This window comes from Chelonoidis abingdonii, chromosome 3 (genome assembly GCF_003597395.2).
Source record: "Chelonoidis abingdonii isolate Lonesome George chromosome 3, CheloAbing_2.0, whole genome shotgun sequence".
NCBI lineage: Eukaryota > Metazoa > Chordata > Testudines > Testudinidae > Chelonoidis > Chelonoidis abingdonii.
In genome coordinates, this window is record NC_133771.1 from 44,076,783 (window position 1) to 44,099,949 (window position 23,167).

Below are 23,167 nucleotides of genomic sequence, written 5' to 3' on the forward strand. Positions count from 1 at the left end.
GACGCTAGCCTCAGACCATGGACGCACACCGCCGAATTAATGTGCTTAGTGTGGCCGCGTGCAGTCAACTTTATACAATCTGTTTTATAAAACCGGTTTATGTAAAATTGGAATAATCCCGTAGTGTAGACGTACCCTGAGTGAAAACTCCAACAGCTTCTATTCATTATTTTTTTTTATTTTATTCAGCTGACACAATGTGGCCTGAGGGAAAGCCACCAGATTCCAGGTTTTGAGTTTGTTTGTGTGTAAGGGTAAGACAGTGAGTTTGAAAGAGTTTCAGAACTTTGTTTTCACTCCTATGCTCTTCTAGATGTTTAAGTTATTGTACAATATGAAGTAGACTAGATTCAACTTCAGTTCAAGATTCTATTACATCCTTATTTAACACTTTTATTCAGGATTTAGAAATTAAATTTTTCCTCTAATTAAGATCTTTACCTTCAGCTTCCAACTCTCACTATTTCCTACCTCTTCACAATCATTTAGGTAGAAAACTTTTACAACTCACAACTAAAACTGAGCAATGCAACATATTTACAATAATAGAATTGTCTAGATGCCAAAACACTATCATAGCTGAGAAATTTTTTACACTATCTATTCTTCCACTCTGCAAGGTCTGACCTATTCTTCCCAGTAATCAAATGCTGGCCAGATATGCTAAATATTGAAGCTGACAAATATGAATGTTAGTAACAATAATATTAAACCATGAAAATCAAAATAACCACATATAGTCCTGAGTCTATATCAACATCAGGACACCATTGGATGGGTGCAAAAATTGAAGGTTGAAGGCTCTTTTGGATCAGTTATTAAAGAAAACCCAAGTGTTCCAGTTCAAGGTAATCACTTCACTGACATCAGCTTTCTCTAGAAAAATACCTATTTTTTAGAACTCCAGGAATCCTGATATGGAAAACTCATTTCAGACACCTGGTATTTTGCCATTGTTAGTTCTTTCCACCTGATCCCAAATGCAGTTCCTTCTTTCAAAAAAAATAAAATAAAATAAAAAGTTTCTAGCTTTAAACTCAAATAGGAACAAATAGGTTTCCGGAAGTTATTGTTTTGGCATTGAGTGAAAGACACTGTTTTGTCCACTGTGCGTTTGACCATCCCTGCTTAAATTGTGTGGGAAAACGTGATTCTAATTTATTCTCTACAGAAACAAAAGGCTTTTTTTTTTTTCTGGGGAGGAAGAGTAAGAAGAGGTACCTGGCTTCAGTCTTATCACTCTTTGATATTTGAAACCTTGGAAGGTTTAGTGGGTAGCTGAAAAGCCTTTACTTGTGGATTGGCAGTGTATGGAAAATAAAATAACTTTGTTTTGATTAGATGCAGGCAAGCATGTTATCTTACACAGTATGTCTAAGACTCATTTAAGAGGATGGAGTCACCTTGTGTGAGGTTAAGTCAAACTCTTATGATCAGATTTTCAATTCTGGACATTACATTTTAGATCTTCAGTCATGAAATTAGGACTTTGCATTCTTCATCTCAGAACAGCAGGGAAAACTGAATGTGACAGTGCTAATTTGTGATAAGTGTTTTCTGCTCAAAATCAAGAGAAAGTGGGCTGCCTACAAAGGGGGAGAACACTGTCAAATGTATGAGGATTAGAAACCGACTGAAAAGGAAACAACCTTATTATGGGACACAGGATCAGAGGAATATTTGTATTCAGCTCAATTCTCAACACGGAAATGAGCACTCATAAAGTCACAGCATGTGTTGAGTTTCCTCTGGTGACAGGAACACAAGTGCAGTGGTCAGCCTCTGCAAGGAGACTACCCTGATTGTTACTCAGATACTGTGCTGTATTGCTTGTTATTTAAACTTGCAATCTATTAGCTTTACCAAACAACTGTGTCTGTATCTTTTATTGTTTGTCATTCTGTGACATTAGTAAGATTCTATTTTAATTTGAATATCAATTTAAGGTTAAATACAGCTGACACAGCAGCACACAACACTAGTACTTTACACTAGAATGACATAGGCTTCCTGCTAATTAGAAAACAGGAATGTTAAGTCCAGCTGAGGGAGTGCCTGAGGCTCCATCATGTTCCCTCCAAAACTCCTACAAATGTCTAGGCAAGGAAAATTTTAATTGGATAGAAAAGATTCAGGCAACTATAACAACAGAAATTATAAAAAACAACACTGACATTTTTGATCCAAACAAATAAAGGTCACAATGAAGTAAGTTGTGGCTACTCCATATGGCATTTTCAAGCTTATGTCTTTCCATCTGGTGCTTCATTGATGTCTTCCAAGCTTGGGAACTTAAAACAGCTGAAAAAGGCCTCTTACATTCTTTGGACCTTTTTAGTCCTTCCACTGCTGTTCAATAAAATTCAGAGCAGAGAGAAAGGAAAACTCTGAGACATTTTGCTGAACTATGTTTAAAAAGGATTAAAACAATAATAGAGTACATAATAATATGTACACATCTTTGGATTAATTCTTGAGGCTAAAATGATCCATTAATCATCTTGGCAGAAGAAACTTTTTACTTCCCAACTTTTTGGTAGATAAAGGACACTTAAAAATAGACCAAGCTAAAGAAATTTAATTTATTGTTTGAGGGTAGATACTTGATACCAACCAGCCTAAGGCTTTGTTTTTGTTCTCCCCCACTAAAAAATATGATCATAATCAATTCCTGCAATACCAATGTGGATGCCTTCTATACACTGTAACAGACATTCCCTCTCCCACATTTCCACACTTAGAAATCATAGAAATGATGGTTGAAAGGGACCTCAAGAGGTAATCTAATCCATCTCCTTGCACTGAGGGGCAGGACTAACTATACCTAGACCATGTCTGAAAGGTGTTTGTCTAAACTGGACTTAACAATCTCCAGTGATGGGGATTCCACAGCCTCCCTAGGTAACTTGTTCCAGTGCTTAATTACCCTTTCAGTTAGGAAACTTTTCCTAATATCTAACCTAAATCCTTGCTGCAAATTAAGTCAATTACTTCTTGTCTTTCCCTTGGTGGACACAGAGAACAAGCCCTACTTCAATTGTATATATAGTGTTTACGTATAGTTATGTCTTAAAAAAACCCAAAGAAACAAGGTTACTACTTTTCTTCTATCCCCAAACCCAGGCACTGCCAATTCTACTACATTGCTAAACTGCTACCAAATTTGCTCCCGCAGGTCATAGCAGCCTTAGTCAATCAGGGCTAGGTTGAAATGCTAGTCTAATGTTTACTGTCCATGTATTGTGGAATACAAAGTACTTCAGGATGACTGGCTGATAACAACTTGAGCCTTGAGGAATCAAGAACTTCCCATTTATCTCACTCCTAGCTGGGATATACCACAGATCCCTCCATCATCCTACTAAACACTGAACCTCCATCCACTGTATTATATCTGTTCCTCCAGAATTATCTGTAGTTAGTTACTGATCAAGGAGAGAGATCACTACAAAATTTTAATCTTCATTTACAATTTTTCTTGCCTTCCTGAGCCTTCCTACATAAACGATTTGACTGACAATTGAATTCCCCATATATTTGATGCCAAGATCTGCTCACATTCTGACTAGTACAAGGCATGATTGTATACTTACTTAGTCTATGGATTTCTGTATCATTGTTTTGCTAATGAGATATTGAAACTAAGATGAGCACCATTTTTCTGCTTTCATGGGTCATTCAACTCACTTATTATAGTGTTTTTAATTTCAGCATCATATAAAGAGCCTCAGAATGTTAAAAAGCAAAAAAAGCATTTGCACAAGCACCAGAATTGAGTTCAGTGTTGTTAATCATGCATTTTGGTAGTTCTAAAATCTGATGTTATTAATTGCTTCATTACTGGTTTTGCATATAGATGACTGAAAAAAGGACCACAAAGACAATACGTTAATGGCAGGTGATGTACTCTTTGTGGGCATCTAAAACTGAGAAATCAGATATAGATTCGATGGATTTATTTGGCATTAGATTTATTAAGCCAACAATTACCAGATCCCTTTAACAGTCTTATAGTTGTCACCAGTCTATTTTATTCACTTTACAGAAAAACAAAAACAACCCAAATAGAACTTCTGACCTTATAAAATTTCTACTCTGCTAGAAAATTTACGATAAAGTTCTAGTGTATAGAAAACAAGGGACTCCATGTTCACTTTTACAACTGCACTTGCACCCACAGATGAGTGAAATCTACCTACATGAAATATTTCTTAGGTTCCCCTAATACTGCAGAATTTCTTCCCTATGGGTCCATGGAGTTTAAGTTTACTGCAACTGGAGGAAGCAGGACTACAGTGAAAGGAGACAAGAGAGGGAAACCTGAAACATATTCTCACCAGTAACTGCACACCGCACCATAGTAACTCTAGCTCAGGAACCAATCCATGCAACAAACCTCGATGCCAACTCTGCCCACATATCTACACCAGCGACACCATCACAGGACCTAACCAGATCAGCCACACCATCACTGGTTCATTCACCTGCACGTCCACCAATGTAATATACGCCATCATATGCCAGCAATGCCCCTCTGCTATGTACATCGGCCAAACTGGACAGTCACTACGGAAAAGGATAAATGGACACAAATCAGATATCAGGAATGGCAATATACAAAAACCTGTAGGAGAGCACTTCAACCTCCCTGGCCACACTATAGCAGACCTTAAGGTGGCCATCCTGCAGCAAAAAAACTTCAGGACCAGACTTCAAAGAGAAACTGCTGAGCTTCAGTTCATCTGCAAATTTGACACCATCAGCTCAGGATTAAACAAAGACTGTGAATGGCTTGCCAGCTACAAAACCAGTTTCTCCTCCCTTGGTTTTCACACCTCAACTGCTAGAACAGGGCCTCATCCTCCCTGATTGAATTAACCTCATTATCTCTATGTTGCCTGCACATATATACCTGCCCCTGGAAATTTCCACTTCATGCATCTGACGAAGTGGGTATTCACCTACGAAAGCTCATGCTCCAAAACGTCTGTTAGTCTATAAGGTGCCACAGGATTCTTTGCTGCTTTTTAAGAGAGGGAAAGTGGCAACACTCTCTTGGATCTTCTGCCCCCAATCCATGAAGAAAGTCAGCGTCAGCACAAGTTCATATAGATTGAGGTTAATTCTCTCTGTATGCTGCAGATCCCCACCTTAACGAGAGTTCTAAGAGACACAGCAGAGAGAGGAGACCATGCAAGCACAGTTTCCATCACTCCCAAAGACCACTGCAGAAGTTGGTGGGGCAGGGTAATGGAGAGGAGACACAAGTAAACTTGCCTATCGGACTCTTACTTTCTGCTGATCTTATGAGATCCCTGAATTCTGGACAGGATCCCCATCTTTTTCTACAGGGTCAGAGGCAAACTGGGCAACCATGCGGCTAAGAAATCATGAGATTCATCAGTTTTTCAGCTCATGGTATTACCTCTCCCTTACATAAGTTATTCTTGTTTATGAGACAATGAGGCCCAAAGTTCTTGTCTTTTAAGCCCTAACATTTTTCTTCCTACATTTGGTTGCTCAGGTTAAGTGCCCACTTTTAAAAATCTCACTAATTTCTGCCAGAGTAGGACACTAATATACTCAATCCGTAGTACATATATGTCACATTTTCTTTTTTTTTTAAATCAATCCCCACTGTTCTGTTCACCAAAGAATAACGCTTTCCTAGTGTGCAAAGATTCAAAATATTGCTTTTATTAATGTACTTAAATTCCTCACCAACCCAGCTGTGTTTGAAATTAAAATGTAATCTCATAAACAGTATAGAGACTAGGTACTAATATTCCTCATTTTTGTGAGAAACCATGTCAGCCAACTAGAATGGTTACATATCTCTCTTTAAAACAAACACCCTTCTCTCACCCTCCAAAGCTACATGTTTTTTGTAAGCTACTTACTGGTGTATGTGAGCTGAAATCCTTGGTCAGTATCAGATCCATTGGTATTAAATTCTATCCACAAATGGTTAGAGGTGCTATTCAGGAACAGTCCCATCAGTTCATTTTTAGTGAAGACCCCCAGAGGACGAGAAGAACTGTCTTTTCCATCATACACCTTGTAAAAATCAAATCACAGCATGAAACTGTTTGTTATTTTTCTAGTAATTGAATTAGTTTAATTTACTTTTAAACAATAGCTATGAAGCTGCTTCTAAGATAGATAGCCTTTTCTTACAACCAGTTCCTAAACAATCTGTAACCGTGGCACAGAAAAGACATTTTTTTCTTAAATGTCTTTCTTAGTTTTGCATTCAGATGAAAGACAAAAATATTCCACAATATATATATATAGTCCATATATATACACAAACATTTTGTGAGCTTATCTGGAATAAAATTAATATTTATACATGGATCTATCCTCAGAGGTTTCATAACCTCACCCTTTTTCCCCCCATAATCCATTTACAAAAGCTGAAAAGGTTTGTGACATTTCAGTCAAGAGTGTCTTTTCTAAAATCATTGTCAAAGCAGGGATGAGGTGAACCTTCTTCCACTCTGTTCCCTCGTGTCTGAATATATTAAAAGCTAGATTGAGGCACTGAAGCCAAACTGTCACTTTTTATTTCAGACTCTGTGCCTGAGGTAATAATTTGATATCACATCAGAGAGATGTATGCTTCACTATCCAAACAAACTACAGGGAAGTTTGTTTTTAATATGCAACAGGAAAAATCAACAACATTAACCACTATGCTTTTAAAATTGTTCAATCAAAGAAATGTGCTTTTGATTGGCCATGAATACAGGACTCATACTAAGGGAACCTGGTATTGATTTTGGATTTTTTATGTTTTCCTCTAGTATTAAAAAAAAAATAAAAATAAAAATCAAAGCCCTCAAGTCCCCAAATGGTCCCCTGTGGTATTTTTGAGGACACTAAATGAATTCAGTAAACTATTTTTTTCTTATTATTACATAAAGCATATATACTTTCATTGAATTTATGCTTCCATAAAAAGATTTATTCCCTATGAGAATATTTGTACAGGATCAGTGAAAAAATGTGTTTCTACAATAAGATGACAACTCTATACATTTGGTTTCTAATGTACAATAAAAACTCTACCCTGATTACCCAGTTTTGCTGTGTTGCCTAATGTGACTGCAGCTGAGCTGTATAAGAATCCCTGTTTGTGTTCCCCTTTCCTTAAACTCTGTCTATTCGTTTGTGTATCCGTAGGCTGGTCTACACTGGGAATCTGCCCTGATTCCAGCCCTCAATGATCAGTCACTTGTTTAATTGCACCTCTGCAGATTGCTAGTTTAGACAAAGTAAGTCATCATTTGCACCAGGATGGCGTATTACTGCTTGAAACCAAAACAAGATGCATTGGTGAAAATCTATTTATATTGTCTAAACTGGGGAAGGTTGTACTAAAGCAGCCACACTGGTGACTGACTGCCAATAGCTGGAATCGGAAAAGTCCCCATGAGATCTTTGGGAATAAATGTCTGGAAAGTTCATCATGAGTACCAACAAATTAATACGGATATTGATTTCTGGACAGGTCTATGAAAACTGATTAGCTTGATAAAAATATTTAGATGTAAAGAATGAACTTTCTGACTGTAACAGGTAAAGATGCATGTGGACAATGCATTATTCAGGGCTTTACCTGTGCAATATGTAGAGCACACAGATGTGTATTAACCACAGCACTAATGAGAATTTCATAGATTGCATCTTGGGCCCTTCAGGCAGACATATCGCTGCGCCCACACAGAGCCCCCATTAAACTCAGGGAGTTCCTGCTAATGTGTCTGTCCTTGCAGGACTGGAACCATGGGTAGCATGCTAAGAATATCTCACAAAATGTGTCCAGCTCTTCATATAGTGGTGCTGTGCTGATCTGACCCAGGACAAACTACAGTTCTTTTAACATGTTAATTAAAAGTTATGTATCTGAGGATTGTAAATCTGTTGTGAAAACTGAATTCATGTATAGAGGCACTGTGGAATTTATTTTAAAACACTTTGATTAAATACACTTTGCAATTCACTGGGTTTGTAAAAGGCAAAATATATTTTGCCTGTTTTTAGACATCATGTGAATTACCTTTATTTAATGTCACGGGTACCACTTGCAATTATTATTTAAAAAAAAAGTGATCTGGTTATTAGTCTTTAAAAGAGGGGGGAAAATAGCTGCTATCTAGGAACTCACAACCCACTACAGTTTTACAGCAAGTTTCTATGTATAGGGTTATGGTAATCATAATGGCTTCATATAAAGGAATGATAAGACATTTAGTGAGACATCCCCTCTGTAAAGGTCTCCTCTCTTGCTTACCTCTGTGTTAGAGATACTTTTATTATCACCACTGTGCTTTGGTATAAGATATATAGTACCAGTTCCCAAACTTCACTTTGACACACCTTGAAGCACCATTGCATTAACTAAAGCTGAGATGACTGGAAACAATGAAGAAAGAGCAGTAATAAAGCAACTGCTTATTTTACTTAAGTAATTTGTTTGTCCTATGGTTGCTATCATTAAATAGATTCTATCAACTAGTTGATAGTTTCTAGTTTGCTTTTACCTCAGAGTTATTTGTGATAATCTCTTCAAAAATATAATGCATTTCTCTTTTGATCCTCCTCATCATTTACTACGTTTCAGTACACAGGTGTGTGCAAAAGTGGTTTACAGAAAAAGTAAGAGACAGGATGAAATCCTGGCCCCACTGAAGTAAATGGCAAAACTATTATTGACGTCAATATACTCAGCATTTCATCTATAGTTCCTAGAGCGAATAGTTTACAATCTGCATTTTAGACATGACAAAATTAAATATATTAAATTAATAAAGTGGGGATTAGAGGAAGAATGGTTTAGAATTACAATAACAATTTAACCTAGTTATGTGGTTTAGGTATTTTCACATAACCGTGGTTCTGTTTTAATTTTTTTTTTATTTGAATCCTCATCCCCTGCCCCCCAAGCTACTATCGTTCCCTTCCCTACATTTTCAAACTTTGGCCCAAACATGCAAACCTTCACCCACGAGTACTTCTTAATCACACAAATAGGCCCACTGAAGTCAACAGTCTTGATCCTAAATCCCTTATTCATGTCATTAGTACTTACTCATGCAGGTAATTCTAATGATGTTAATCAATAATAACTTGATAAACTGGTTTGTTTTGTTGTGAAACAATTAATTTCTATATCTAGGCATAATTCCTACAATTATCAATGATGTCGGCAGTAAAGCTGGTCTCATTTTTTTTTTCAAATGAAAATATTTTTCTTCAAAAAACAAGTATTAGTTAAAATATTTTTTTCCAAAAACATTTTAATCTTTAAAAAAAAAAGTTTTTTTTAATGGAAACTATTTTAAAAATTAGCATTTTTTTTTAGTTTGCTCCCTTGTTTTTCATTTTTTTTTTTGACTTTTTCATTTCCAATTTGAATTGGTCAGCTTAGTCACATAGAGAGCTTTTAATTAAATCTCATGTTTTCATTTTTGAATAGCAACATGAAAAAAAAAAGTACTAAGTTCAAAAATTCCTATTGAGCCAAAGGGAGTTTACACACCATGTTTTGCAAGTGTGCCAAAATGATGGCTTTTTTGTTAGGTTTTACCCTATAGGATGATAATTTCCTTAAAATATATAACTAGAAATCGTAATTAAAAAAATAGAATTGTTCAAAAACCCAGATTAGACAATATACAAATGTTTCTCTTTATAACTCTTGGGAACTAGCTAGCTGAGATAATTGAATATGGGCTATAGAGCATTTCATCAATGTTATTGCTTCCACTCTTGGAGGAATTCTATGCCACTGCACATGCACCAAATTCATATCCCCTGGCAGACTTCTTTTTTTTCTCTGCAAAATATAGATTCTGCTGGAGAGATGTTGCAGTTACATCTTTTGCCCACCAGGGCCTGCTGTGGTGCCAGGAGAGAGGGCAGCCAATTGGTGGAGAGAGACAAGGAAGAGGCTGTGTTCCTCACAGTGGGGCCAGGAGAGGAGGTATGGGACAGACAGCGCGAGGTACAGGGGGTTGCTGGAGGGTCACAGACTGGGGTTCAGAAGGGCTAGTGGAGGTGGGCAGACCAGGGCGCAGGCTCAGGAGCTAGTGGGGTGACAGCATTGATCTTGGGGCTGAATGGGAGGGGGCACGTAGGACCACAGTGGGATGTGTGGTAGGAAGCTCTAGAGACACAGGAGATTGGGGGGGCGGGTTCCAGGGACCCAGTGGGAGGGGAAAGAGGCTGCAAGGACATCGGGAGATTGGGGCAGATGTGCCTGACTGAATGGGAGAGGCTAGGGGTCAGCCAGGGGCTGCATAGAGGAGGCTCCCCAACTCCCTAAGAATCCTCCTGTCCCTCCACTCAAAAACCTTCTTCCATACTTCTCCCACCCACACCCAACAATGCTCCAGGTTGACTCTCCAGCTCCTTCCCTCTCCCTCAGCTCCTCCATTACCCCTGAGCCCTGTGTACTGACTTCTGAGGGATACTGAAAATACATTTCTGTATTGTAGTTTAAATGAATTACTCAAAGTTCTGTATTAATATGCTTAGTAAGGAACCTGTTGGTCCAAAAAATACAACCATTTCCTGAATCTTTTTCTTTTTTTGTCTGTATTGTTACAGACATACTTGATGAAAGGTATTTTGAAATAAATTACAAAAAATAATTGAAACTTGCATGATTATATTGTATTATTTTGACAAACAATATATTCAGAATTTTAAAACATTTGTGGAGAATTTTTCCTTTTTTGGTGCAGAATTTCCCCAGGAGTAAGCTTCTCAAAGTTAAACTCCAGCTTTGATCAATATGAAGTTTAAAGTCCTTACAAGCTGATGTCTGTTCTGTGACCTATGTAAGTTATCTGGTGTTTGGAGTCCAAAATTTAGTGGACAGCTTTTCATATTGTAGAAAATACTGTCAACATTGGACATTTTATTGAAAGTCTCTATTAAGAGGTCCATGCTAGGAGACCATAATGCCAAGGAGCAACCCACAGAGAAACTTCATACCATTCAGGGCTGAGGCATGTTTGCTGAGGCCATGTAGGAAGCTTATACTTTTATTGTCCATGCTATGCTTAATTTGTGGGAAAAGACAGGGTTTCAGCTTCCAATGTCACCATTTAAACAAGTAGAACAACAGATGTTAATTCAAAAAAATCCACTATACTAGTGTACATTTTTATTTATATTGACAATGGAAAGAAACAGTTAATACTCTGCTCAAAAATCATCTTTCTGTGCCTAGGCTTTTCATGATCATGTTCAATCCAACATATTTAAAATCCCAGTTGCTTTGAAAGGCATTTCCTAACCTACCAGTGAATTTAAGTGAACAACATTGAGTTCCTATAAAATGCACTTTCTCCTTCTAGGGCAGGCGGCGTTTTCAAAAGAGATTAGTGATTTTTGGGTCCCTCCATTTTTTGGATACTCCACTCAAGTCACTTAAAGGATCCAGATTTTCAGAAAGTACTTAGCCTTTGAAAATCAGGTCCCAAAGGTACCTTAATTGGGCACCTGAAAGCAAGGGACAGGATTTTAGTCAATATTTAATGCTACATATGCTCTGCTTTGTAGGAGTAAGCATTGAGGGTCAACTTTTTAAAGGTACTTGGGATTTGGGAACCTAGGCACTTTTGAAAACCCCACTTGGCACCTATCAGCATCATTAGGCACCTAAATACCTTAAAAATAAGGCTTTAGGTGCCTATCTGCATCTTTAGGCATGTCAGTACCATTGCATATCTGTCCCTAAGAGCCTTACCTCTGAAATCTCATGCCTTTTGTCATGCCATGTCCTTAACAACCTCATATTTTTAACCTAAATCATCCTGCTTAGAAAGTGATGATGAATTGATTGGGAGATGCCCTGGCATCATTCAGCCTTGAAAAATCTTCTCCCTTCAAGTAACTAGACATTATTTATGACCATTGATTTAAAGGGCCTGTGCAAGTGTATGAGTGGCAATAGAAGTGGAAGCACAAAAAACAAGTTATATGGACAAGATGAGGGAATGTTTAAGTATCCTAAATTGAGACTGGATTCCTCAAGTGCCAAGGACCTGAGGATTGTTCACAGCCAGCAGAAAAGGATATTTGCGTTAGAATCTCTTAACATAATGGACAATTTTCTTATTCTTACCTCTATAAACAGTAAAGGGTGAGGAATAGGTAGGCTCTGAAATTGTATGGACTATCCCAGCTTGATGAGCTCTAGGTGTGGAGCGATAAGATTCTAGTCCCCCTGAAAACAACAAAGCCGGTCCCCCAAAAAAGGAATAAAGATCATGCACATATCACCATAATGGCTCTCAATCAAGACCTCAGAATGACTGCTTGGAGGTAAGCATAACTATTGTTTGCATGTCCTTTGGAATCCCTGATGCCTACAACCAAGAAGCTATATGCATAGGAATGTATGTTGCCATGCACCTCACTGCTGTATCCAAGGCACATAGTAACTGCCTGAAAGGAAATCCACACTACCACCTGATTTTCAGCAATTATAGATTTGAGCTCTTCCCTGCTGTCTTGAGGGAGTTTATCCAAACTGTCTAATACTTTATGCCAATTCAGGTAGCCATTTGCCATTAACGAGGTCTAATAATCAGAGATACGTAAAGTGAAGACTTGCTGACCAGAAATTTTTCCTTCCAAATAAATCTGGACATTTTGGGGTTTTTTTGTCTCTGGGTGTTGTTTTCAGCACCCCTTGTTGCCTGATCCCTGTCTAGGGAACCTGGGACTGGATAGGTATAAAAATAATCAAATCCAGATGAAGGTTACCTGATAGCATCTGTCCACTTTTTTTGGAGGCTGGTGCAATAAATGCCGGTGTCTGACAGATATATCTTGCTGTCTACAATAAACCATTGTTATTTGGCACAGCCAAACAACTAGGCAATAATATGTGTAAGATATTTAAGAGTTTGCGATTTTTCCTGCATCACCTTCTCAGGTATTTAACATGTGGTGGAAAAGATCCTGAAATATTTGGCTGTCTTCAGGCTGAGATAGTGTTGCAGGCACTACAGCTTTGTCCAGAGAAGATAAGGCAATACCTGTCAAAATTTTCTGCCTATTAGTCTGAGGTTGCTTTTAATTTGATACCTACTCTTGTTGCTCAATGTGGGAGAGAACCACCTATACCTAAGAAGCTATTTGAGCTACTGAAAAGGAGGTGAATCTCATCCTCAAATGGGCAACAGATAAAATTTTTCTGTCAGGCTGCATGCACCAATGGCTCTGTAGGGTCAGAACTGGGATGGGAATGAGAACTAGGGCCTAGGGAGTGCATGCCATGGGCATGCAAGCTTAGAACCTCTAGACCTGTCATACTAGGAACTTCTTTCTGTCAGAGCCAAAAGATCATAGGAATGGGACATCGGAAAGTAGGCAGTGGACACCTTCCTGAGGTATTTGGAGGCTGATGAAGAAAAGTGTAGGTTACTTACCTTGTTCGGGAACTGAGTTCTTCAAGATATTTGTCTTTATATGTGTTCCACTTAAGGTGCACATGCAACCCATGTGCCTTTCATCAGAGACTTTTGGTACCAGTGACCATTAATCCAAACATGCACCCTAACTATCCTCGTGCCCTATACTGAGGATATATAGGGCAATATTGGAGAAACAACCCTCAGTTTCTTCTCCACCACAAATTCCTGTCAAGATGAGACTCTGAAGCGGAGGGGAAGGAGGGCAAGTAGTAGAGTACCCATAGGGACAAACTTCTCAAGGAACTCAAGTTGCTATACAAGGTAAGTAACTTCTCCTCCTTCTTCAAAGAATGTCTCTAGGAGTGAGCCACTTCACGTGATTCCCAAGCAATATCCTTGGAGATGGCTGCTTAGGAGCTTGGTCTAAGGCTTTTTGAAGAACAGCAGTTTCAAAGGCAGCATCTGCTCCGTGTGTGCCCATATAATAGCTCTACAAATTTCTTCAATTGGAAAATTCTTCATCAGAACTATAGAAGTAGACAAAGATCTGGTAAAATAAGCTATTAGTCTAGGAAGGTGTGATGCTGTATGATTGAAACATGACCATTTATATCATTAATACTGTTGCTATTAGACAATTGCAACAAATCTTGTACAAAGTATGTAATCTAAAGTGTTAATGTAAAGGTTATGATTTGCTGAGTATGATTATCCTGTTTGTATGCATGTATAATCTTTGTATCTAAAGTTATGAATATTGACCATGTACCAGTATTTCAAATATGTTTGCTTCTGGGTTAACAGGCACAAGGTAGTTTACATCCAGTCTAGCCAGCACATTGTGAATGGACTATGCAATTTGATGGCCCATTACAGAACACAATGGGCAATAGAAAAGGCTTGTCCCCACCCATTGAGCCTTCCTGAGTATGCTTTAGCAAGAATATGGGTAATGGCTGTCCTATGAGTATTCATGAAAGGGCATGTGACTCGCTTATGTGACCCTGGACTCCATCTTGTGCCTGTAATTTTCCACAAACTAAGACTGAGAGCATCCCCTCTGCATAGGAGCAGATATAAAAAAAGCCCCAAAACATCTCCATTTTGCCTCTTTACTGCTCTGATCTCTGGACAATGGACTTACAGTAAAAGAAGCATTCCAATCAATGGACTGAGGACCTTCCAATCTTTTGGAAGTTACCAGAGATTTTACAAGCCAGCAGTCTGTAACATCACTGCTACAAACCTGATATAAGAACACAGACCATATACATGCAATAATGGCTATTTGACCATTTTTAATTCTCTTCTCTTATAAATAAACCTTTTAGATATTAGATTGGCAATGGTGTGATTATTGGGTAAGTTCTGAGATCTCTATTGACCTGGTTGTGTGGCTGATCTCCAGGGATCAGAAGGACCTTTTGTTTGATGAAACTGGTTTTCAATAACCACTCATCATAAAGTCTAGTGTCTGGGTGTTTAAATAAGTGCTCAAATGCCTAAGGAGATTGCATTTTTTACTTCTTGTTAACCAGTATGGTGAGAAAGAATGTTACACCAAGCCAGTAACAAAAGTATCTCACTTTGAGGTAAGCCTGCCCTATTTCTTGCCAGTTTGTCCTAAATCTGGTATCCTGAACTGTGACCCGCTGAGGCACGATGACAGATGGAATGAAATGAAATGAGAAAGATGCTCCACAAAGGATTGAAGGAAATATGTAAAACAGTGCAGCTGATGATCCAGATGGTGGGACAGTTCACAACCCTGATCAAATCATCAAAACAAGTGTTTTCTCAAAGTTGAAAGCTACACTATTGTTACCATGAAGGCTGGAGATCTTTTCTTAAATAGCAGTCTCTTAAGGACTTCTGTTCTTTGAAAGGTCAGAAACTGAGCAGGATGAGATCTTTGTGCTGTCTGTGATCTACTAAATTGTCTCTTGTTTGCAGAGATACCTTTGAATCCTTCAGGAAATGTAAGGATTTGTTTGTAGATTCACTAAACTGCTTTATTCCATCAAAGGGGAAACCCTCACCAGTGTTTTGAACTTCTCTCAGGATTCCAAAGGCTTTAAGCCAGGAAGCATGGTGCATAATGACTGGTGTGGATATGGAATGGTCCATCTTATTGACCCCTGCAATGCTGTTCTTCAAATCAGCTACTCTTCAGAGAGGATAACCCAAAATTTCTCTGGTTGGTCCTGTAGTATGTTGTCAATAAAAGAACTGACCAATTTGGTAGCCTGAGTCTGAAATCTACACAGCTGTTTTTAACACCATAGCATGAGCCTGAGTCTCTGGACCCTGGCCTCTGAGGCTCACTGCTCTGGGTTTAAAATTCAGTGTAGACATATACTAGGCCCTGAGCTACCCTTTGAGGGAGTGAGATGGGGTGATCTTTGCCTCCTTCTGGTAGGACCAGAAGCAGGCCTCATAGAATGAACTAACAGAAAAATATATGAGGTGAATCTCTAATTTTCTCTGTTCTTTTTGACAAAGAATGACAGACAAACAGAGCCATTCTTTGGGATGTGCCCTACCCCAAAGCAAAAAGACATCTTAAGTGACCATTGTTAAGCAGCATAACCACTTCACAAAAAGGGCAGTTCTTGAAGTTGGGAGACTTCAGTTTAGTTACAGTAATAACTCCCAGGACTATGAAAAAGAGATTCCCTCACATTAAGAGAATATTTTTGTTGTTGTATTGCCAGTGGGCATCCCTACATTATTATACACTGTAGTGGAGAGGTTACCCAGCTCCTGCCCTGAAGGACTTAAAACAGCCCTGGGAGAGGGCTGTGGCAAGGGAAAGGCTGGGCTGATTGGGAAAGCAGCTACAGCTGCAGCCAGTGCAATTAGGGCCCAGCTGGCCCTTATAAGATGGCACAGGGCCAGAAGGACACACTCTCTCTCTAGCTCCCTAGAGAGGGAAGGATCTGGCTGCCGGGAATCTGAGAAGGGTACCTAGAGTGGAGCAGTGCTGGGGAAGGGCAAAGGGAGCTGGGGAGCTCCAACCTAGCAAAGCCCCAAGCTTCAGGCCAAGTTAAGGGCCCACAAAGGGTACTAGGGCTGCAGAGAGGAACCCAGAAATAGGCAGAGGCAGCTGGTCTGACCCACCTTGCCGATGATGATTGGTTTACAGACTGCAGTCTGCCCCAGGGAGCAGGGGCTAGTTGATGACTGGCAGTAGCCACTGAGTCAAGGTGGGGTTAGGAGGTTGGGGTTTCCCCTGGGTGTGGAGACGCAGATTGTGGGTTACTACAGGGGCAGAACCCTAACATAGAAGGGCACCAGGGTCTGGGAGGGACACGGGGGCCAGTGGCAGGCAAGACACTGGCCTGCAGAGGGCGCTTCGGGCTGGAAAGAGCTGATTCCCTAGACAACCAGCAGGAAGCACCATGCCAGTGAGTCGTCTCCTTGCTAGAAGTGGGTGGGAGCTGAGAAGGGTACCTGAGGTGGAGCAGTGCTGGGGAAGGGCAGAGGGAGCTGGGGAGCTCCAGCCTAGTAAAATCCCAGGCTGCAGGCCTTGCTAAAAAGGCCAAAAGGGTACTAGGCCTGCAGAGTTGCCCAGAGACAGGCAAAGGCAGAAGGCTCTAACCCTTCTGGCCGATGATGAGTGGTTTACAGACTGCAGTCTGCCCCTGTGAATGGGGGCTAGATGGGACTAGCAGTAGCCATTGAGGCAAGGTGGGGATAGTGGGTTGGGGGTTCCCCTGGATGGGGAGACCCAGATTGTGAGTTACTGCTGGGAGCAGAACCCTGACGTAGAAGAGACACGGGGACCAGTCGCAGGTGAGACACCAGCCTGCAGAGGGCACTCTGGGCTGGAAGAGCTAATTCCTAGGACAAGCAGCAGGAGAGGCCGCGTCGGTGAGTCGCTGTCCCACCACATACACGAACAGAAACTTCAATAACTATGTACAAATAAGATTAATTGTTTTGCACAGTATCCAGGGATGTGGACACTGCGGGCTTCCATTTTGCAGCCACAGGTGGTAAGAACTAACAAAAGGGCTGTTGGGCCTGCTCTGCCCTTTATGCTCTTGAGGATGTAGGGGGAGGATGGGAGGACACTCTGGGTACAGGACAGCTACAAACACTGCTGGCCAAAAGAATCCAATGTCATGTACGTGGAGTAAGATGGGCATCAGAAGTGAAACGCACATGGACAGTCACCGAAAGAAGATTATTAAATTGCAATAGGCCACTTGTACCTCTAAAAGTAGAGCTGAGTGGAGAAAGGGAATTTAGTTTCTTCTTAGGAGTTGCACTAGGGGAGGACAGTCTTAGGCATAGATTTCCATATGTGATGGGGCAGCTTCCCTAAAAACTGTTTAACCATCCAAAGAAGGATTCCCCTTGCAACAGCTCCATTGACCCTGGTACAAAAAACATGCTTCTGGTAAATGGAGGCATCATCAATTCAGCCTTATTTCGTGATGATTCTTGGTTGCCAGAAGGACATGGCCGTAGAAGTTTTTGGCAAACAGCACCCAACTTACCCAAGAACTCTGGGATGAAAATCTTAGAGCTACTTTTGCACTCTACCTCCTAAACTGGGCTGAATGCAGCAGCTGCAGCCTGGGATCTGTGCCTTAGGTACCAGTAAGGGTTCAGTAAGGGACCAGACAGAGGCTACACTGAGGACTCATGCATCCTACCTGTTCCCATTCTTCTAGATTCACTTTTCGGGCAATACTTGGCCTTCTCTATATCGTCGAACATAGGGTGAGGTTGTGGCCATTTCCTACACTCCCACACCTCCAACCTACCTCACACACAGATGAGTGGGTTTTCTACCAGCAGGTGCCCAGCTCTCTGATTTCTGTCATCAGAGTCCAACATAAATTTAGGGAAAATTTGGCTCTAAAATTCAAAATACCATTTTGGTGTTTATTAAACAAATCCTTTTCTTGACAGAGATACCAGTTTCTCCCTTTGAAAAAGTGGGAAACATTGACACACCCTCCCATTCCTCTTTTCTAATATCTCCCACTTTCCTTATATCCCTCAATATCTATACTATATTTTGCAAAGCATATACAGTATAGGACCCAATTCTGATTTCCTTATTCACAGGAGTAGCCTCATTGATGTGAATAAGAAACCACACAAAAGTAAGGCAATTACATTTTGGCCCTTTAATCATTAAATCAATGGAACTATTTGTGGGGTAACCAACTATTCAGTGGAGTAACAATTGCACAGCCAGGCCACAAAAGTAAACAGTTATTGCTAGCATCAAAACTAGAACGTAATCATGAAAGTCAAAACTTGGAAGTTATATAACCAAACTCAGTTATGTGATAACTTCAAGCACTGTCCAATGTCTAGAAGTCAGAAACATAAATATGAAGTAGTAATTTAGGATATGCCAGATAATTTAGATCCGTTACGTATTTTTGTGCCTTGTAAAATATAAGAGTAATTATTAAAAAGTGGGGAGGGGCATAAAAACTATGCCCATAGGTACATTAAAAATATGAAAGTAGATTTTCAAAGTATTATTTCTCAATGGGACTATTTAGAGAGGTAAGTGAGGCAAAACAAACCTTCTGTAATCATAGGTCTGGATCTTTGTTGCAACATTATTACAGTTACGGATTTGTAGTTGTAGGTCTTGTTGGAGCCCTAGGCATAGCAGAAAGAGTGAATGAAAGTAGGCCTGGCTTTGGTAGAATAGTAACACACTAGATGTCAGCTCATCAAGTAAGCACTTTCCTGATGAGAGAGGATGGTACCAGAAAACCCAGAGTTTTCAAGTAGCTGTGTAAACAAATTCCACACGAGATGGTACAAGAACACACCAGCCCCTCATAAGATAAAGAGGGGATTCCAGGGTAATGGATGAAAATGTTTTGTTTGAACTAGCAGATTCAAGGATGGTAGCAATATATAGATGGTAATATGTAACTTGTCTGAATCAATGTATAAAAGGAGAAGTCATAGGAGGGGCATCTTTGTACAAGTCTAGGGGACAGCTTCGTGGTGTGCTGACTGAATTAGTACCATTGTCGCAAGCATACATGTGTTAGTGTACCTGTAACCATTGAGCCAGGGCAATAGTACTGTGCTTTGTCGACAAACCTAACCTATGGTCTTTCTTTATGAACAACATCAAGGTCTGCTGAATCTGCCATCTGCACTCACTGCTAGTGCAGCTAGCACTGGCTCCAGGAACAGCAGCACTTACCAGCCTTAACAATACTCCGCAGCACTAACAGTAGTATAGCTCTTCGTTTCTCAAATGAGCAAAGAAAATACTTTTGAATGAAATTAACACTGTTAAATACATTTTTTCATGTATGAATGTCAATGCATCATGGAATTTTCAGAAGCCTTTACGAAATTTTTAGCACTAACTTCCAGTGATCTGCCATACACATCCATCCATCTCCTCGCTGGTTATCCCCTACGATGATGACCTTCCACCATTCTTTCAGTAACTTTCTCAAAGCTATTTCCAACCTGTACGCCTAATATGACCAAAGCACATAATTTTGTAGCTTTGATTTCCAACATCAGGGTCTATTTCTCTCCAATAATATTTCTAATATAAGCAGTCATCTTTGTTTCCATCCAGGAGATATGCAAGAGTCTTCAGCAGCGCCACATTTCAATTGTTCAGTTTTCTTCTTGTCTAAAGCATTAACATCCCATGATTTACATCCATACATCTCTACAGTAAAAAATAAGGCTTTTCACTAGAAACACCTTCGTACATTTTGAGATGCCATGTTTCTTCCACATTTTCTTACAGAAGTCAATAGCTGAGCGAACCATCCCTAGTCGTCTTCTGATTTCTTTGGGATAGCCTTGTTGGCTGGATATATATGATCTGAGACAATTAAATGTATCTACTTTTATACAGCTTGTCTGTTAATCATGATGTTGTCTTGCATCCTGTTTTTGCTAGTATCAATGTAAATACATTTTGATTTAATCACATTCAGGAGTAGCCCATATTCCTCACTAATTGTTTTTACATACTTCAACATTTGTTGCATTGCATCAGTAGTTGCAGCAAAGAATGTTGTGCTATCAGCAGATCTGATGGCAATGGAAATCCCAGCTCCTTTATCAAAACATTCCGAGGCTTGTCTCATAATAAATTAGGTATCTAGATTAAAGAGGCTTGGGGCAAAATACATCCTTGTTTCACATCCAGACCAGTGCTGCCTACTACTGTTCACACCGTGGTCTGCTGGTGGTAGTAGAGACTTGTGATGAGTTCAATGAGGTGCTCTGAAATCCCCATACCAGCCACTATCCTCAAAAGTTAGTCATGTTGGATGGTATCAAACACTTCTGTGTAGTCAATAAAGTACATGATCAATGGATGATTATACTCCTCACATTTTTCAATGATGAGATGGATATTCATTATTTGGTCATTCTTAATTAGTATTATTGCACAGGTTAACAAAATGGAAAAGCAAAACCTTAAGAATAAAAGGGGCATCCAGGATCAGATACTGCCCTCACGAAGTACTCACAGCTCTGTAGATATAAACATGTTCACTTTGGATAGAAATCAATTTCTTAAATTATTCAGGATCACAATTTAGGTTTTCTTTTCATTGTCATCATTATAAAAGCATGATATTTCTACTTGCTGTATTGCAATCTTAATGCAGTTCCCTATTTCATTTGCATTTAATAAAAAGAAAGGTGAAGCCTGTCAGCTATGGGTTATAATATATCTAGCAAAATATATTTTAAACACACACACACACATATATATAGCGAGAGAGAGAGATATATCTATCTATCCATACATCGATCTATCTATAGCTATATATGTGTGTGTATATATTTATATATATTTACACACGCATGCATATAAATCACAGCTGACCAGTATCATCTTTCTTTATATTAAATACAGATGAAATAGAGAATTAAATTTGTATTGTATGTATATATAAAATTTCATTCTGTATTTCATTTACACACACACACACAAATTGCTCACGTACAGTGAGGAGAGAGGGTAGTAGACAATGAAACAGATTTTCTTTTACCTTAACAATGTCTCCTTCATGCAGTTGAAAGCTCCTGGCTCTAAGATGGATCCCTTTACCAGCCTCTGTTTCAATTTTATAGATGCATTCGTGGTTGTTGTCATAGTTAGATGGAAAATTTGGAGACAACAATGTTCCTTCATTTCCAGAGACACTTGCTCCACATTCAGCTAAAGGAAATAGGCACATTAAAAATAAATTAAAAGGTGGATTATCCATTTCAAGAATATAAAATAATGATTATATTCAAACCTAACACTGTCTCTTTTACAATTCTTAAGTAATAGGGACTATCTGAGAGAAATGATACTTCTGTACTTTACCTTCGATTGACAAATTACCAAAACAACGACCACAGAAACAACAACCACATGCTTTGCTTTTAGACTAAGGGAAATTCAGGTTACCTTGGTCTACTTCCCCTAGCCTTCAATGTCCCTATTAGTTCTCTCAGCAGATCGACCCACCCAAACAAGGTGGGAGGACTGATCACATAGAAATTGAATGTTTTGTTGAAGCACATCTGACAGCTGTTGTGGTCTTAGGCAGAAATAAGGGGAGCACTGATCACATTGACTCCCTCTTTTACCTGATAAAAAATACTAGACAAAATGGAGAGTCAAGTCCTAAGGTAGAAAACAAAAATCTGACAGTATGATAGCTATTGGAACAGTTTCTTCCATCAGCAATAAAGAAGCTGCTGACATCTGCCAAGGATGAAATCAACAGCTACCCTCCTTCACAACTGAAGAGTGGATGAAGCCTTCTCCCAGCAGTATGGAGAGTGGACAGAAAAGACCTTCCCTTCCCTCTCAGCAATAAAGAGAGTTATTTTATTGCCTGTCTGAAAAGGAAGGTGTGCAGCATGAGGTGAAGGTTTAGGCTGTGGACTTAGCTTGTTTTCTGATTGAAGAGTAACGAAAGTATTTCAAGAATGCAATATAGATATGCTAAGTCACAAATGATACCTTCAAAACTCAGGACTTAAGCAAAGGAGAAAAGAATGAAATACTGTTTAAAAACAGAATCTAAATATTAGCAGTTTTGGGGAAAAAATATATAGAACTATATTTACCTGTTCTGAACTACAGTCACAAACTGGTATGTAGATACTACTGGAACTTTAAAATATATAATTTATATTGGACTGAATAATAAAACTTAAATATGAGGCAAAAAAATAAAATACAGTGTATTGTTCTGAGTGAAAAATGCTGAGCCAGACCGAAACCCACATCAAATGAAATAATAGCTAAGAAATTTGTAAACCTTCAACCACAGAAATTTCAAATACTATGTGTGAGCAGATTAATGGCAATGTTTCAACAGTCTCTCTGGATATCCTCTCTTGTGTAGATTTAAAATAGATTCTTAGGTCACGTTCAAAGGTTGTTTCTAAACTAATGCACCCATTCACACTTCCAAATGGGAATGTGCATTTGTAAGTTGGTCTAAGCATAATTTTGAGGTACAAATTTAGAGGTCCCTTTTGAAAATGTAACACAATGTTATCTGGAATGTTAATGCATTTTTTCTGGGAACATCCTCATGGAGAAATGCATATATTATATCTATATATAAATAATCAATTGCCAAAAGACTGACTCCAAAACCAAGTATGGCCTTAACAGGTAATATCAACTTTGGAAGTTTCTGACTCCTAAGAATTTTGCAGTTTTTGTTTTTAAAATTCCTCTGCTACAA

General features: G+C 39.1%; 1 protein-coding gene across 1 annotated transcript in view; it reads right to left on the reverse strand.

The window, feature by feature from the left end:
* Window positions 1–23,167, reverse strand: part of CSMD1 (CUB and Sushi multiple domains 1) — a 2,093,217-nt gene that overhangs the window by 440,502 nt on the left and 1,629,548 nt on the right. Inside the window, exons 22-23 of the mRNA XM_075063712.1 lie at window positions 21,464–21,633; window positions 5,901–6,057 (exon numbers count right to left, since the gene is read on the reverse strand). Of these exons, the coding sequence (XP_074919813.1) occupies window positions 5,901–6,057; window positions 21,464–21,633 (327 nt within the window). The remainder of the gene's footprint in view (window positions 1–5,900; window positions 6,058–21,463; window positions 21,634–23,167) is intronic.